Genomic DNA, 13,757 nt, shown 5'->3' with positions numbered 1-13,757 from the left:
TTTATAATGGTGTTAAATATGTAACAAAGTGTTTTTCACTAATAAGGGGAGGGAGGTTGCACACAGAGGCTTGCTATGTGAAAGGGGTCACCAGTACAAAAGTTTGAGAACCACTGAATTAATGCATGTGTAGAATATGGATACTACTAGAAAGATATATGTTGTAACTACAAACCAGTGGATGTCTCACACACACACACACACACACACACACACACACACACACACACACACACACAAAAGATTAAAGAATTGGTGAGGAGAAAAAACAAGAGGGAGGTACTTTTTGTAAAGCAATAAATGTTAAAAATGTAACAAATAAAATTGTTTCATATGACTTCATCTTTCCCCTTTCCCTAAATGCCCTGATTGTTCACCATAACAACGTACAGCATTAAAGTTCTATGAATTGACCTCACATAAAATTTAATTCCTTATTATGTACCTTATGAAAGATAATAGCGCACCATATTTATCCTGTGAATGTCATCTACCTGGAAATAAAAGATTTATTTAATCTATTGGACTTAATTCACAAGTCCTTAAAAGCAAACATAGTTCTGAAATATCTATGAGGTAACATTGAAATCCAAAAATATACAGTAATTGATGCAACAGTTCAGTGTTTAGAGCAAATCCCAGATATCAGCAGACAGGCAGCTATGACTCTTAACAAGATTTCTAGCATGTTCCTGAAGATTACTTTGCCAAGTCAAACTTCCTAAGAAAATAATTTACTAAAAAGCCTGTTTTAAGGGGAACCGGTCTTTTTAACACAGTATGTTATCATTCTCCTCCTTTCAGTGTATTAACTATGCACTCAGGCAGCTTTTGGGGAGATGTTTTTCTATTGCTAAACTTCACAAATATTGCAGAGCTGTGGACAATACATACACTGAAAAACAAATACTGCAGTATACAGACGTTTCTTCGTTAGTTCTGAACCATGAGCCAAGATATGAGCAGAAGTTCAGCCCCTCAACTTTGTCTTGGCTATTTCCTACTATTATATTTGACTTTTTCACACAGACTCTGAAGTAAATGTCTAAATTCCTGTGGGGATAGTGCAAGGACCTGAAGTAAGGCTATAAACTCTGCTAAGCCCTGTCAAACTAAAGATAAGGCATAAACTTTTTTATTTTCTCACAAAGTGACATTATTCAGGGACAAGGCGAAAAATCTGGAAGTGAAAAACTTTTTCCAGAAGTAATATAGAGTGGTTACCATTGAAAAAATCAGCATTTATCCACAGTGGGGTCTGAAATAATCTAAATTTATGAAAATAATGAGGTAAGAAATATACGTGGCACTACGCAGTGGGTATGAAATAACTATCTATACAAGTCAACTTTTATAAATGGTGACCACTTACATATATTACACCAAATTGATTAAATTAACAGCAACGTGAACTCAATGAAAAATTGTGGGTTTAATGAAATCACTAAATCTACTCTAAACCACTGCTCTTTTCATTATAAAAGTTTCATAATGTTACCTGGGCTTCTATTTAGTGAAGCAAACAAAATACCTTTCCAGATGTCTATAGTTAAACACAAAGATGGAGTTTCTGGAAGGTTGACAATGTTAACAACTGAAAGTCGAATATCAATGCCTGGCTTGAAGATCCATGTTTCCAGAAGAAAGATCTTTTAAATTAAACACTCCACCACTATTAATGACATAACATATTATTGGGGTATTTTGTACATTTGATTTTTTTGTAAGCAAAGCTATATTTTCATATTAACAAATAAAATACATTCTCATTCCTGCATATGCTTAATCAAATTTAGTATGTACTCAAACATTGTAGGTCCAAAGCTTAGAAGCAGGCAAACATTTTAATGTCCAAGTTCCATTTGGTTCTAGCAAAGCACAATTTACGGGCTGCTGTTAACAGAAGCAGCAGCCATCCTGAATTTGGAAGCAAATTAAAATCATGCTTGACAGCTGTATTTTGAGCATATTTACCCATGGTGATTGTCAAAATCCTATACTGTGAGCTCTCTGACTGGGCAGGGATTCTTTTGTCTTTGGATTACTTGTTTATGCAGTGCCTAGTATAACGAGGCCCTGATCCCTGAATCCTTAGCTGCTGCCACAATACAAAATAATACTTATCAGCACGGATGTTCTCCTAGTGTGCACAGTATTTGTGAACTAATCATGAATCGCTCCTTATTAAGCCATGTGTGGAATCCAATGATAACAGCTGACGTTTCAGAGTATCTTTTATTAGTCCCTAAAGCCAAGACAGCTCAGTCAGTAGATAAAATAGATTACCCACGCATAATATTTTCTGCTACGAATTCTTATCTTCTGAGAAGCCATTAAAATGCTAAATAGAAGTATATGGGCAACAGCTGCGGCCACGAGGAGTCCACGGAACCAGTCAGGATGTGCTTAGTACCTCTTACCAAGATGGGCTGAAAGTCTAATACCAACAAGTTCTTTTGGACATAGTGTCCTCTTTGCTTTCTGTCCTTAGCAGACTCACACCAAAAAATGCTAGGAGTACCTTGAGACTTAGCTCAACAACCAGCTTAGTTCAATTATGTACTGTACGCTCATGAAATGAATTTGACCATTTGCTCTTGGATATAGAAGCTAAGCAAGAAATAAATACTCCCAAGTATTCAGCATGGCAGCTATATTGAAACTTTATCTCCAACTCTGAAAAAGCATCAAAAATTGGATGTTTTCCTCCAGGGCTGTACCAATTACTCATTATGTCAGCTATTAAGTGTGTGCAACAGAAAGAACAGAAAATCTAGATTTATCAGACTTGAACAGCAACTGAAGTGTTTGAGCACTGATGCTCTGGAAGTGTGCAATCATGTGCAGAATACTGTAACTGGACACATGTTAAAATGTTGTAAAACTTACCCTATTTTTCACAAAGTTTTTGTAAACCAGAGTTACAGTTTTAGGTGGAACCAGTCTCTGGAGTTCAAAATAAAATATGTTTCACTGAGAGTGGAAAAAATATTGACTTTCTAGAAACCATTTCCACCCTAGTGTGCGCGCACTGGGGTGAGTCATACATACTTCTTTCCAGTTCATTCACCCTAGTGACTATATACTATGTCAAGCCAACTGTAGCTTATATAATAAACAAGATCTTATGATAAAGGAAGGAATGTCCCTCAGGTGCATCAGTCAGCTAGCTAAACAGTACAGCTGTTTCTGGACTACAGTGTTAGTATTCCAGATTTCTCCAGGCATGTGACATAGTAGAGTGGGGATAAAGAAAGAAAAAGTTATCCTCTACATTTTATAAACATACTTATGGTGTCTACTCATTAAAAATAATATTTTTAAAGTACTGACAGACTAAAGGCCTGATCCTCTTTCCAAACCAATGGGTGTTTTGGATCTGTGCACAGCATTTATAATTTACTCATCACATTGGTATGCCATAGTGCTTACAAAGGACAGTTGGAGCAGGATTGGGTTACAAGTCAAAAGGCAAGGGGACATTTATGAGGTTTCTGTTTTAAAAAACTAATCCATATCACCGTAGACGGATGAACTGTCTGTTAAATTCACTTTTGAGGTTTTTTTTTTTGGGGGGGGGGGGGGGGGGGGACGGGGGACGGACGGGAGAGTCTTTTTTCCCTAGACTAGTATTTTACTGTAGACATATTTAAAAAAACCAACAACAAAAGGCAAATAGATGCATAGAAATAGAAGCATTACTTTCAAACAAGTGTAAAGTAACTCCCTGCATGAATAAGAGCCTAAAACCAGATGAAATTTAACAATTTCAGGCAGCAGGAGTTCAGCGAACAACAAAACAATACTATTTACATGATTTCTCCCACTACCACCAAGTTACCTGGGGCATCGTACAAGCAAATATTGAAAAAAAATCCAATGTAATACAATATCCAACCTCTTAAAACCTCTTAGTAAAGACCCAAGAATGGTATTTCTACAAAAAGAACAGGAGTACTTGTAGCACCTTAGAGACTAACAAATACAAGTACTCCTGTTCTTTTTGCGGATACAGACTAATACGGCTGCTACTCTGAAACCTGGTATTTCTACAAGTACCTTTGAAGTTAAAAATGTGCTTATAACAAACTGAGGAGGGATAAAACAAGATGAATTTCAGAGGTGAGTGAGTGACATACTAGGGACCCTCACAGGAGAGTTATGCTGACCTCAGGCACCATGGTGAAATCCTAGAACTGTGGATGGTGTGTGAACATCTATGCAAGTCAATAACTGGCCCAAGGAGCAGGTCTCCAAGGCAAAGTTATGGTATTCACCAATAGTACAAACTTAGTCAATTGGACATCTTATAGGCAGCCAACGTCCTCCTTTTTTCTTTAATTTAAGACCAGGTTAGGGTGACCAGACAGCAAACGTGAAAAATCGGGATGGGGGTGAGGGGTAATAGAAGCCTATATAAGAAAAATACCCAAAAATCAGGACTGTCCCTATAAAAACAGGACATCTGGTCACCCTAGACCAGGTAAATAAATCACCCTGTAATGAATGTGCATGCACACACACACACACACACAAATGTTAAGTCACATTTTTGTTTCTACATAGGTTAGCAATGTTTTAACATGAAAATTATGCAGGGAAACATTGCTTCAATCATCAAAAGGGGTTTAGTATATAATGGATATAAATAATCTCCATTATTGCTGGGATTTACAGTCCTAAATCTACATAACAATTAATGACAGAACAGGCACCATAACTTATATGGGCATATCATAAGCCTAAAGGTTTTGCACCCATAGATAATTTTTACTTTACCTTTAAAGTCAGTTTACAATCATTCTGCTGTGAATGTAATCTGCAGTTTGTAGTGTTTTGTGGGAACAGCAAATTAGAAACATTGACTTCCCCACTCCCCAAAAAGCCATCTTCTTCTTTTGAAAGAAAAGTTAATAGATTCTAAGGTACCATTGTGATCATCTATGCTGAACTCCTGTAGAGCACAGGTCACAGAACTTCCCCAAAATAAATCCTACAGCATATCTTTTAGAAGAACATCCAATCCTGATTTAAGAATGGTCAGTGATGAAGAATCTATCACGACCCTTGGTAAATTGTTCCAATGGTTAAATCACCCTCACTGTTAAAAATGAACACCTAAATTCCAGTATGGATTTATCTAGCTTCAACTTTGAGGGACTGAATAGTGTTATATCTTTCTTCATTAGGCTGAAGAGCCTATTATTAAATACTTATTCCCCATGTAGGTACTTAAAAACAGTAATCCTGCCACTCCTTAACCTTCTCTTTGGTAAACTAATCAGATTGATCTCATTGAGTCTACCGTTATAAGGAATGTTTTCTAATCTTTTGATCATTCTCGTGGCTCTTCTCTGAACCCTCTCCAATTTATCAACATCCTTCTTGAATTGTGGGCACCTGAACTGGATGCTGTATTGCATGCAGCAGAAGCATTTTTTATTCCAAGCTGCATACATTTAGCCATATTAAAACACATTTTGTTCGCTTGCTTGTGCCCAGTTCACCAAGCAATGTGATTGCTCTTAATCAGTGACCTGTCAATTTTGTAATTTACCACTCCCCCAGTTTTTCTGTCACCTGCAAGCTTTATTAGTAATGATTTTATGTTTTCTTCCAAGTGATTGATAAAAATGTAAAATAGTGCAGGGCCAAAAACCAACCCCTGCGGGACCCCACTGGAAACAGACCCGCTTTGTGACAATTCTGCATTTACAATTACATTTTGAGACCATCAGTTAGCCAGTTTTTAAACAATGTAATGTGTGGCATGTTAATTTTATATCATTCTAATTTTTTTTAATCAAAATGTTGTGCTGTATCAAGTCAAATGCCTTACAAAGGTCTAAGTATATTACATCAACACTATTATCTTTATCAACCAAACTTGTAATCTCATTTTTTTTAAATATCAAGTTAGTTTGACAGGATCTGTTTTCCATAAACCAGTGTTGATTTGCAATTATTACATTACCCTCCTTTAATTCTTTATTAACGGAGTCCCATATTAGCCACTCCATTATTTTGCCTGGGATCAATGTCAGGTTGCCAGACTTATAATCACCCAGGTCATCCCATTTACCCCTTTTAAAAAGGGACACAACACTGGATTTCTTCCAGTCTTCTGGAACTTCCATGGTGCTCCAAAACTTATTGAAAAATCAACATTAGTGGTCCAGCGATCTCCTCAGTCAGTCTTTTAAAATTCTTGGATGCAAGTTATCTGAACATGCTGATTTAAAAATGTCTAACTTTAGTAGCTTCTGTTTAACATCCTCCAGAGATGCTAGTGGGATGGAAAGAATGTCACCATCACCATATGATCAAACTATATCACCCCTTTTTCCACAAATGCAGAACAGAAATGTTTATTTAACTCTTCTGCTTTTTTCCACCATTTCCATCTAGTAATGGACCAATACCATTGCCAGAATTATTTTTGTTCCTAATATATTTAAAAAACTCCTCCTTATTGTCCTTAACTTTGTTGGTCATATATTTCCCCTTGGGTTCCTTTATCAATTTTTGATAATTCCTAACTTCTGATCAACTTCCCTTTTCTTCCATTTGTTATAATTTTTTACAGTTGCCTTCACTTCCCCACTAGATGCCAGGTTAGTTTTTTAGCCAGAATTATATTACAAAGTTAGTTATGCATTAAATGAGGCATCCAGGACAATTGTATTTTCATTCTTGAATGTTTAAACAGTCTTGGTGCATCAAATCTTTCTAAAACTGGCACCAGAACTCCAAAATACATACTTCGGAATCACCACATTTAGCACCTGCCTAGAAGAGAGATACTAATAGGATTTGAGTTCTCCTGCCACCATAGAAGTAGTTAAGATTGGAATTCCTGCACTGGGACTGTCTGGGTTTAACAGGATAAAAGAGTTCATACTACTTTAGAATATATTACAGGATTAAAAGACTCACTATCATAAAATTGGGATGTCAAGAGGACTATTGAAAGATTTATCTCAGTTTAAGATACTCACCAACCCTGCAATAGGGGTCGACAGTCTATTGATCTTTTTTACCAGTCCAGGCTTTATTGCATTCAGCAACCTGTCATGAGAAAGAAATATTTAAAAATTAGTTACAAAATATGAATAAAAAGCCTTTTGCCCAGCATGTAAGTAACTAAATTACATCATTGAAAGGGAAGAAACACCTATAAAATCATTAACAGAGTATTAAATAAAATATCCAAAATTTATAACTCTAAATCAGGTCAGTGTCTATAAGCCCTTGATAAGCTTTGATCCAAATCAGATCACCACACTCCACATTCGGAGGACCAGACACAGCACAGTGGAGGACTGAGTGGGGGAGGAAAAGTCAGGGTGCTTATAAAGGAGTGGGATGGAGAGGATAAAATTGCAGCTTCTTTATTGTAGGTGTAAGGAAAGGGAAAGGTGTGTGCCGCTCCAAGCAGCCAACAAGGAGGCCCCAAACTTTCTGCATGTGCATTTGAGGTTGAATTATGACCCTGAAGTACTCTCACACACTTGGGGTGGTGATCTTCCCCCTCAAAAACTAAAAGGCAAATAAAATAACCCCAACTATTTTTAAAACAAACAAACATTCTCATGATTTGGGGGGCCCAATTCATGATTTTTTTAATGCTCAGTGTCTACAATATTGCAGTTACCCATTCACCAAACTTAGGGGAGATGTGTGAAAACAACTTCACAGTTCTTCTCCATGAAACTCAAACAGGACATAATAACATTTGTAGCTCCGTGGATCTAGGAGGAAGTGAGTAGGAAGCAGAGGCCAGGGGCAAAGCAGCAGGCCTGGAGCCAGGAGTAGTCAATCCTTTCACATTATCCCTCAGAAATGGACTACATAAAAAAAGTAACACTGACTATCAGCATTATCTTGCATGCAAATCCCATGCACTCCCTAAAACACACACACCTTCAGAGGGAGCCGGAGATGGATGCAGGCGACACTCCCAATTCAGCTCCTAGGGAAGCCAGGTTGTCAAGGGATCAGGATGGCCTGGGAACTACCTCCCCTTTTCTTCCCTCCGCTACCTACCCAGTAAGTACAGACACTAAGCCAGGGACCTACTCTAGATTCCAGGTGGAAGGCCTCACAGAAGCTCCTCCTTTTTCTATTTTTGTTCTCCTCCTATGTCCTTTGAGATCCTTCACGCATTCCATAGGGAGGGAGAATAACCTCCATTCTCCCTCTCTGAAGAGGACAATCAGCCCAAAGTTCTCAAAGTTAAACTGCAAGCTCATCACAAAGAGGTGTTGATGTGTCTCATGGTTAGAGTATATCCAAAGATTTTAAATGTCCAAAAATTGCCGAACTATGTTCACAGAATGTCTTATAATAAACTCCAATATTTTACGAGACAAAAGCCTAATACCATGAGGTAAAGAATTTAACCAATCCACCACAGAGAAAACATCAGATGAGAAAATTTATTTCATTTTCAAGGTCTTTATATACCTTGTGTGGGGAAAAGGCAAAGTTAGAGCGCTCAGTTAATATTTTTAAAATCCTAAATGATAACCTTAGTTTGTAGGATGGAAGGGATATATCTTATTTTCCAATAAGTCTAAGCACTCTAAGCCAATGGTTCCCAAACTCCCCCTCCCTCCCCCACGCCTCCCAAGGACCCCTTTGGCATCTTACCAAGTGTTGTCCCAGACTGCTTTAATTTCTGTTCTACCAGAATGTCCCCGCTAGCATTACCTCACATGCAAAATGCACAAGAGGTCACATTGTGTGGAGGATGCAATTTTGTCCTCCATACAGCAAAGTGCCAGAAAACCATTCCAGCGCATTCTGGCCCTCATTCAAGGGACAGATGACTGCATAACCCATGGCAGATCACCAAGAGTCCAGGGACACCACTTTGGGAACCACTGCTCTAAATTAACTGAATCTCCATTCCAGAATCCACCATTTGATGGCCTGCTGTGACTGCAGGTGGAAATAAATAAAAGCAAAGATTCTGACATGTTTTACTTGCAGGTTTGCATATTTACTGTGGCCTGGTCTACACTACAAGGTTAGGTCCTTTATCTAGGATGACCCTAACAGTCCTCCAGCAGCTGTCCCACAATGCCCGATACTGACCCCTCTGCTCACAAGAATTCTGCTGCTCAGGGATCACAGACACCAGAAGCCGCCCACCCCCTATAAAGCCCCATTAATTTTTGAAATTCTTTTCCTGATTGTCCAGCTTGGTGAACATGCCTAGCAGCTTGCCATTATTATGCAATTGTCCTGCTGACCATACTGGTGACATGCTCCAGATGTGCTCTAGCCTGTAGTAGACTGGAGATACTGGATCTCCTGGCCTTGAGGAGAGAGCAGGTTATGTGAGCACAGCCACGGACCAACCGTAGAAACACACATCTATGAGCAGATTGTGTGTGGGATGCAGGAGAAGGGGTTCAAACAGGGACCAGCAGCAGTGCCGCATGAAAGCCAAGGAACTGCGGCAGGCATCTGCATATGAGTTATGTGCTTTTCATTTCCCTTGTAGAGTTAGGTGGGGCGGGGGCTCCATTGGGAGCAGTTTGTTTATGTACACAGGGATGTCCCTTGGATCCTTCTGAGAGAACTCAATAAAATTTTCATAGAGATACTCTGCAGTGCTCTCCCAAAGGTTTCTAGGGATGGCAGCCTTATTTCTTCCTCCGTGGTAGGACACTTTCCCACACCATTCCACAATGACTTTGGCAGGCACCATTGCAGTAAACAGGCTAGCACAGGGGTGGGCAAACTACGGCCCATGGGCTAGATGCAGCCCACCAGCCATTTTAATTTGGCTTTGAGGAGTGGGGTCTGGAGTTTGACCCGCTCTGGTGCTCTAGCCGAGGACCAGGGTCGGGGGCCGCTCCACGCAGCTCCCGGAAGCAGCAGCACAGACCCCTCTGGCTCCTATGCTGCTAGGGGCAGCCAGGGATCTCTGCTCTGCACGCTGCCCCCGTCCCAAGTGCAGCCCTGCAGCTCCCATTGGCAAGGAACCACAGCCAATTGGAGCTGCAGAGGCAGTGCCTGCTGATGGGGCAGTGTGCAGAGCCGCCGGGCTGCAACTCACATAGGAGGCGGAGAAAGGACATGCCGCTGCTTCCGGGAGCTGCTTGAGGTAAGTGCCGCCCAGAGCCTGTACCCGAGTCTCTCCCCACACCCCAACCCCCTGCCCTGGTGACCCCTCCTGCCCTCCAAACCCCTCATTCCCAGCCCCACCCCAAGCCATTGCAGCCTTGATGGTTCCCCCGCAGAACAACAGAATCAGTTAAGGAGGAGAAAGAAAAGGACTCGGGATGACATGATCAGTGAGATCCTGAAAGCCAGTGCTGCATCAAATTGTGAAAAGAGGGCCTGGAGGATGAATACTGCAGATTGTATGGAGAAGAAAAGAGCAGACAGGAGAAAGGCCATGGGGTCCCAGCAGGAAGATGCACCAAGACATAAGGGGGTTCTCCAGCAGCAAACACAGATGCTGCAGACTCTTGGGGACCTAAAGATAGAAGAAACATGGACTCACCCTCTATTTGCAGTCCATGGAAAACACCACTGCAGCACTTCCCTACATCCACCTCATCATTCCATATGGCATCAGGGGCTGCATTCCTACCCCATCACTCTGCACCAGGGCACAGTAAGGACACCCCCAGGTTCACACACACTGACCTGTGAGAGCCATGGCTAATATATGTGTAGCTAAAATGGACATGAATGTTCCTTCCCCTTCTTAAATTTTTGGAACATGGCTTAATTAAGGCTTTAATTTATTTGCTTTTAACTTGTACAGAAGTTTTTTAATAAGTGTTTTTGATACTCAGTAAAACTGTATTATTTGGAAAGTTAACTCCCAACACATGCTGCAGAATGCCTGGCGATACTGAAAGCACCCACTTTCTTGTTATTGTGCACTGACACAACTCTTAGGGTCAGTGACAAACACTGTAATAATCATAAATGCACAGTACACCACAAAATTAATAGGTGCATTCTCAGTGTTATATTCATAAATGTACACCAAGCACCATACATTCCTAACAGACTCCCAAACTGCTGTCCCAAGATGAGCATAGGAAACCACAATGCATTATGTGGCTCACTGCTGAAGTGTTCTTTCAAAGCCTCTCTGAGCCGTGTAGCTCCATGTTGAGCTTTTCTGATAGCTCTTGGGCCTGACTGCTCAACTCAGCAGACAGCCGCTCCATCTCCGCGCTCCACCCCAGCAGCAACGTTTCCCACCCTTTGCTTCACAGATATTATGCAGGACACAGCAGTCAGCTATAACTGTTGGGATATTTTTCTTACTGAAATACAATCTTTGAGTGAACAACACCAGCGCCACTTCAATCCACCAAAAGCACATTCAATTGTCATTCTGCAACTGCTCATCTGGTAGCTGAATCTTTCTTTGCTGCTGTCGAGGTGGCCAGTGTACAGCTTCATGAGGCAGGGCAGTAAGGGCTAGGCTGAGCCCCACAGCATCACTATTGGCATTGCAACATCACCAATGGTAATCCACTGGTCTGCAAAGTCAGTCTCTTCTTGTAGCTTTCTGAACAGTCCTGTGTTCTTATAGATGCGAACGTAATGCACCTTCGCTGACCGGCCAACACGGATGTCAGTGAAGCATTCCCAATGATCCACCAGCGCTTGCATAAACATAGCAAAATAGAGATACACGTGCCATTCATCCCAATGGAGCGGTGGAGCAAATCCTATTGCTGCAAATCTATCCATTATGTCCTGCACATTGCTGAGAGTCACAGTCCTGCAAAGCAGGAAACAATTAGCATAGGGTTACCATTCGTCCGGATTCCCCCGGACATGTCCAGATTTTTGAACTAAAAATAGCGTCCGGGGGGAATTTGTTAATGTCCGGACTTCCCCCTCCCCCCCCAACCCCATGCAGAGCACGCGCGGCTAACAGGGCAGCCGGATGGTGCCACTTACATGTGGCTCCGACAGCGAGAGAGAGTCCCTCCTCCCCCCGCAGCATAGCTCACTCCCTCCCTCCCTGCATTCGCCTCCGGCAGTCTGGAGCTCCTCCCCCGCTGCTGCCCAGCATACCGGAGAACGGCTCAGACAGTTCCTGAGCAAGCTCCCAGAGAGCCCTTAGGCGAACCGAAGGCCAACGACAAGGGAGCCAGGGGGTTGGAGAAGGGGCAGGGAGGTTCTGTAGGGGGCAGTCAAGAGACGGGATGGGGGGGTCGGGAGATCGGGGGGGGGCTTTCTGGGAGGTGTGTGGATAAGGTTTTGGGCAGTCAGGGTACAGATAGGGGGTAGGGTCCTGGGGGGCAGTTTGGGGGGGGTCTTAGGAGGGGGCAGTTAGGGGACAAGAGGCAGGGAGACTTAATGGCTCTCTTAATGGCTCTCCATGCGTCTCTGGACCCTCTCAGCTGTCGGGCTTGGACGGAAACATTGCCTGAGGGTAGTGAGAGAATGGGTTATCGGTGAGGTGGGGGTGGGCGTGAGCCCGGTCAATAGGGGCAACCCCTACCAAGATCTGAGCCTTTTCTCACACACCCGTTAGAGCTCGACATTATGCTGTTTGGGACCCCTCTTTGAGGAAAGCCTCTGGATTGCAAGTCCAACCGCTACCTCCTCGTGGTGAGAGTCGGTAACTGGCTTGGATAGCCAGGCGGATTGCGGAGGGCGAACCCACATCCCACATTCAGTGGGGTGTGGGACGGGGTTGGGCAGCCCCATATGGTGTCACATGGATGCCCCCCTGGTAAGGGTAGCCTCCCCCAGGTACGGGTTAGTTTCCCCCTGGAAAGGGTAAGTTTCCCCCAGGTACGGGTTAGTTTCCCCCGGGAAAGGGTAAATCTTTTAGCTATGGAAAAAAGTAATTTATATTTTTATACCGGATTGGCGCTGGACCGGGTTAATAACGCCCCCACTGTTAGCTTTGATGCCCCGGCTGACAGTGTTAAATATATTAGGGGTGTGATCAGGGTCGCTGGACCAATGGATAAAATGGTGTGGACTATAATGAAGTCTCATGAGCATGAGAGTGAGAATCAAGTCCTCCCAGTGGAGCATGGAGAGGAGGTAGAGGAGAATGTTTGTGATGATCATGGTGAGGAGATTTTATCTATCTTACCGATGGTTTTTACAAGGGACACTTTTAATGATTTAACTATGGACAGTTTTAATCCAGATTTTAAGTATTTAAGTACATTTGATGATCCATATGTTAGGGAATCGGGATATCTTAATGCTCATTTAGTTAATGGGTCTAGTTTATTAAATAGTTTTAGACCAAGTACTGATTTTAATAGGGATCGTAATAAGGATCTTAACAGTACTGGTAGTAATATAAATATATTAGAAAGTAGTTCGTGGAAGGATGGGGTTTTTTATTTAGAGTATCCCGTTGATAGTTTTAATTGTCCAATATGTCCCCAGATATTACCAACATTTGGTAAATGGGCCAAACACATTAATGTGGTTCATAAAAGTAAAGCCATACGAGTTGTATGTAGTAAATGTGGAAAATCTTCTCAATATCATAATATAGCTTGCCACTACCCCAAGGGCATACCCAAGAAGGCGGATACCCCAATGAAGAGCCATACGTGCTCGGTCTGTGGGCTTGGTTTTCATACTAGATCTGGATTGAGCCAACACTGTAGACATAGACACCCTGCTGTGAGGAATGAGCAAAGAAAAGAAGATATGGCTGCTAAAAGTAAGATCAAAGAGGGATCGACTAGATCTCGTATATGGACCAAAGATGAGGTTGCGCAGCTTATACAGTT

At 41.9% G+C, this 13,757-nt stretch overlaps 1 protein-coding gene across 18 annotated transcripts in view; it reads right to left on the bottom strand.

Annotated features, from left to right (window-relative positions):
• LIMCH1 (LIM and calponin homology domains 1) overlaps positions 1 to 13,757 on the bottom strand; it is a 307,341-nt gene that overhangs the window by 164,576 nt on the left and 129,008 nt on the right. For all 18 annotated transcript variants that reach the window (XM_054029192.1, XM_054029186.1, XM_054029185.1 and 15 more), the window contains one exon: positions 6,999 to 7,068. In XM_054029192.1, the coding sequence (XP_053885167.1) occupies positions 6,999 to 7,068 (70 nt within the window). The remainder of the gene's footprint in view (positions 1 to 6,998; positions 7,069 to 13,757) is intronic.

The sequence above is a fragment of the Malaclemys terrapin genome, chromosome 5, assembly GCF_027887155.1.
Source record: "Malaclemys terrapin pileata isolate rMalTer1 chromosome 5, rMalTer1.hap1, whole genome shotgun sequence".
Classification (NCBI taxonomy): domain Eukaryota; kingdom Metazoa; phylum Chordata; order Testudines; family Emydidae; genus Malaclemys; species Malaclemys terrapin.
The sequence above is the reverse complement of the archived record's forward strand: the minus strand, read 5'-3'. Positions and strand labels throughout refer to the sequence as shown.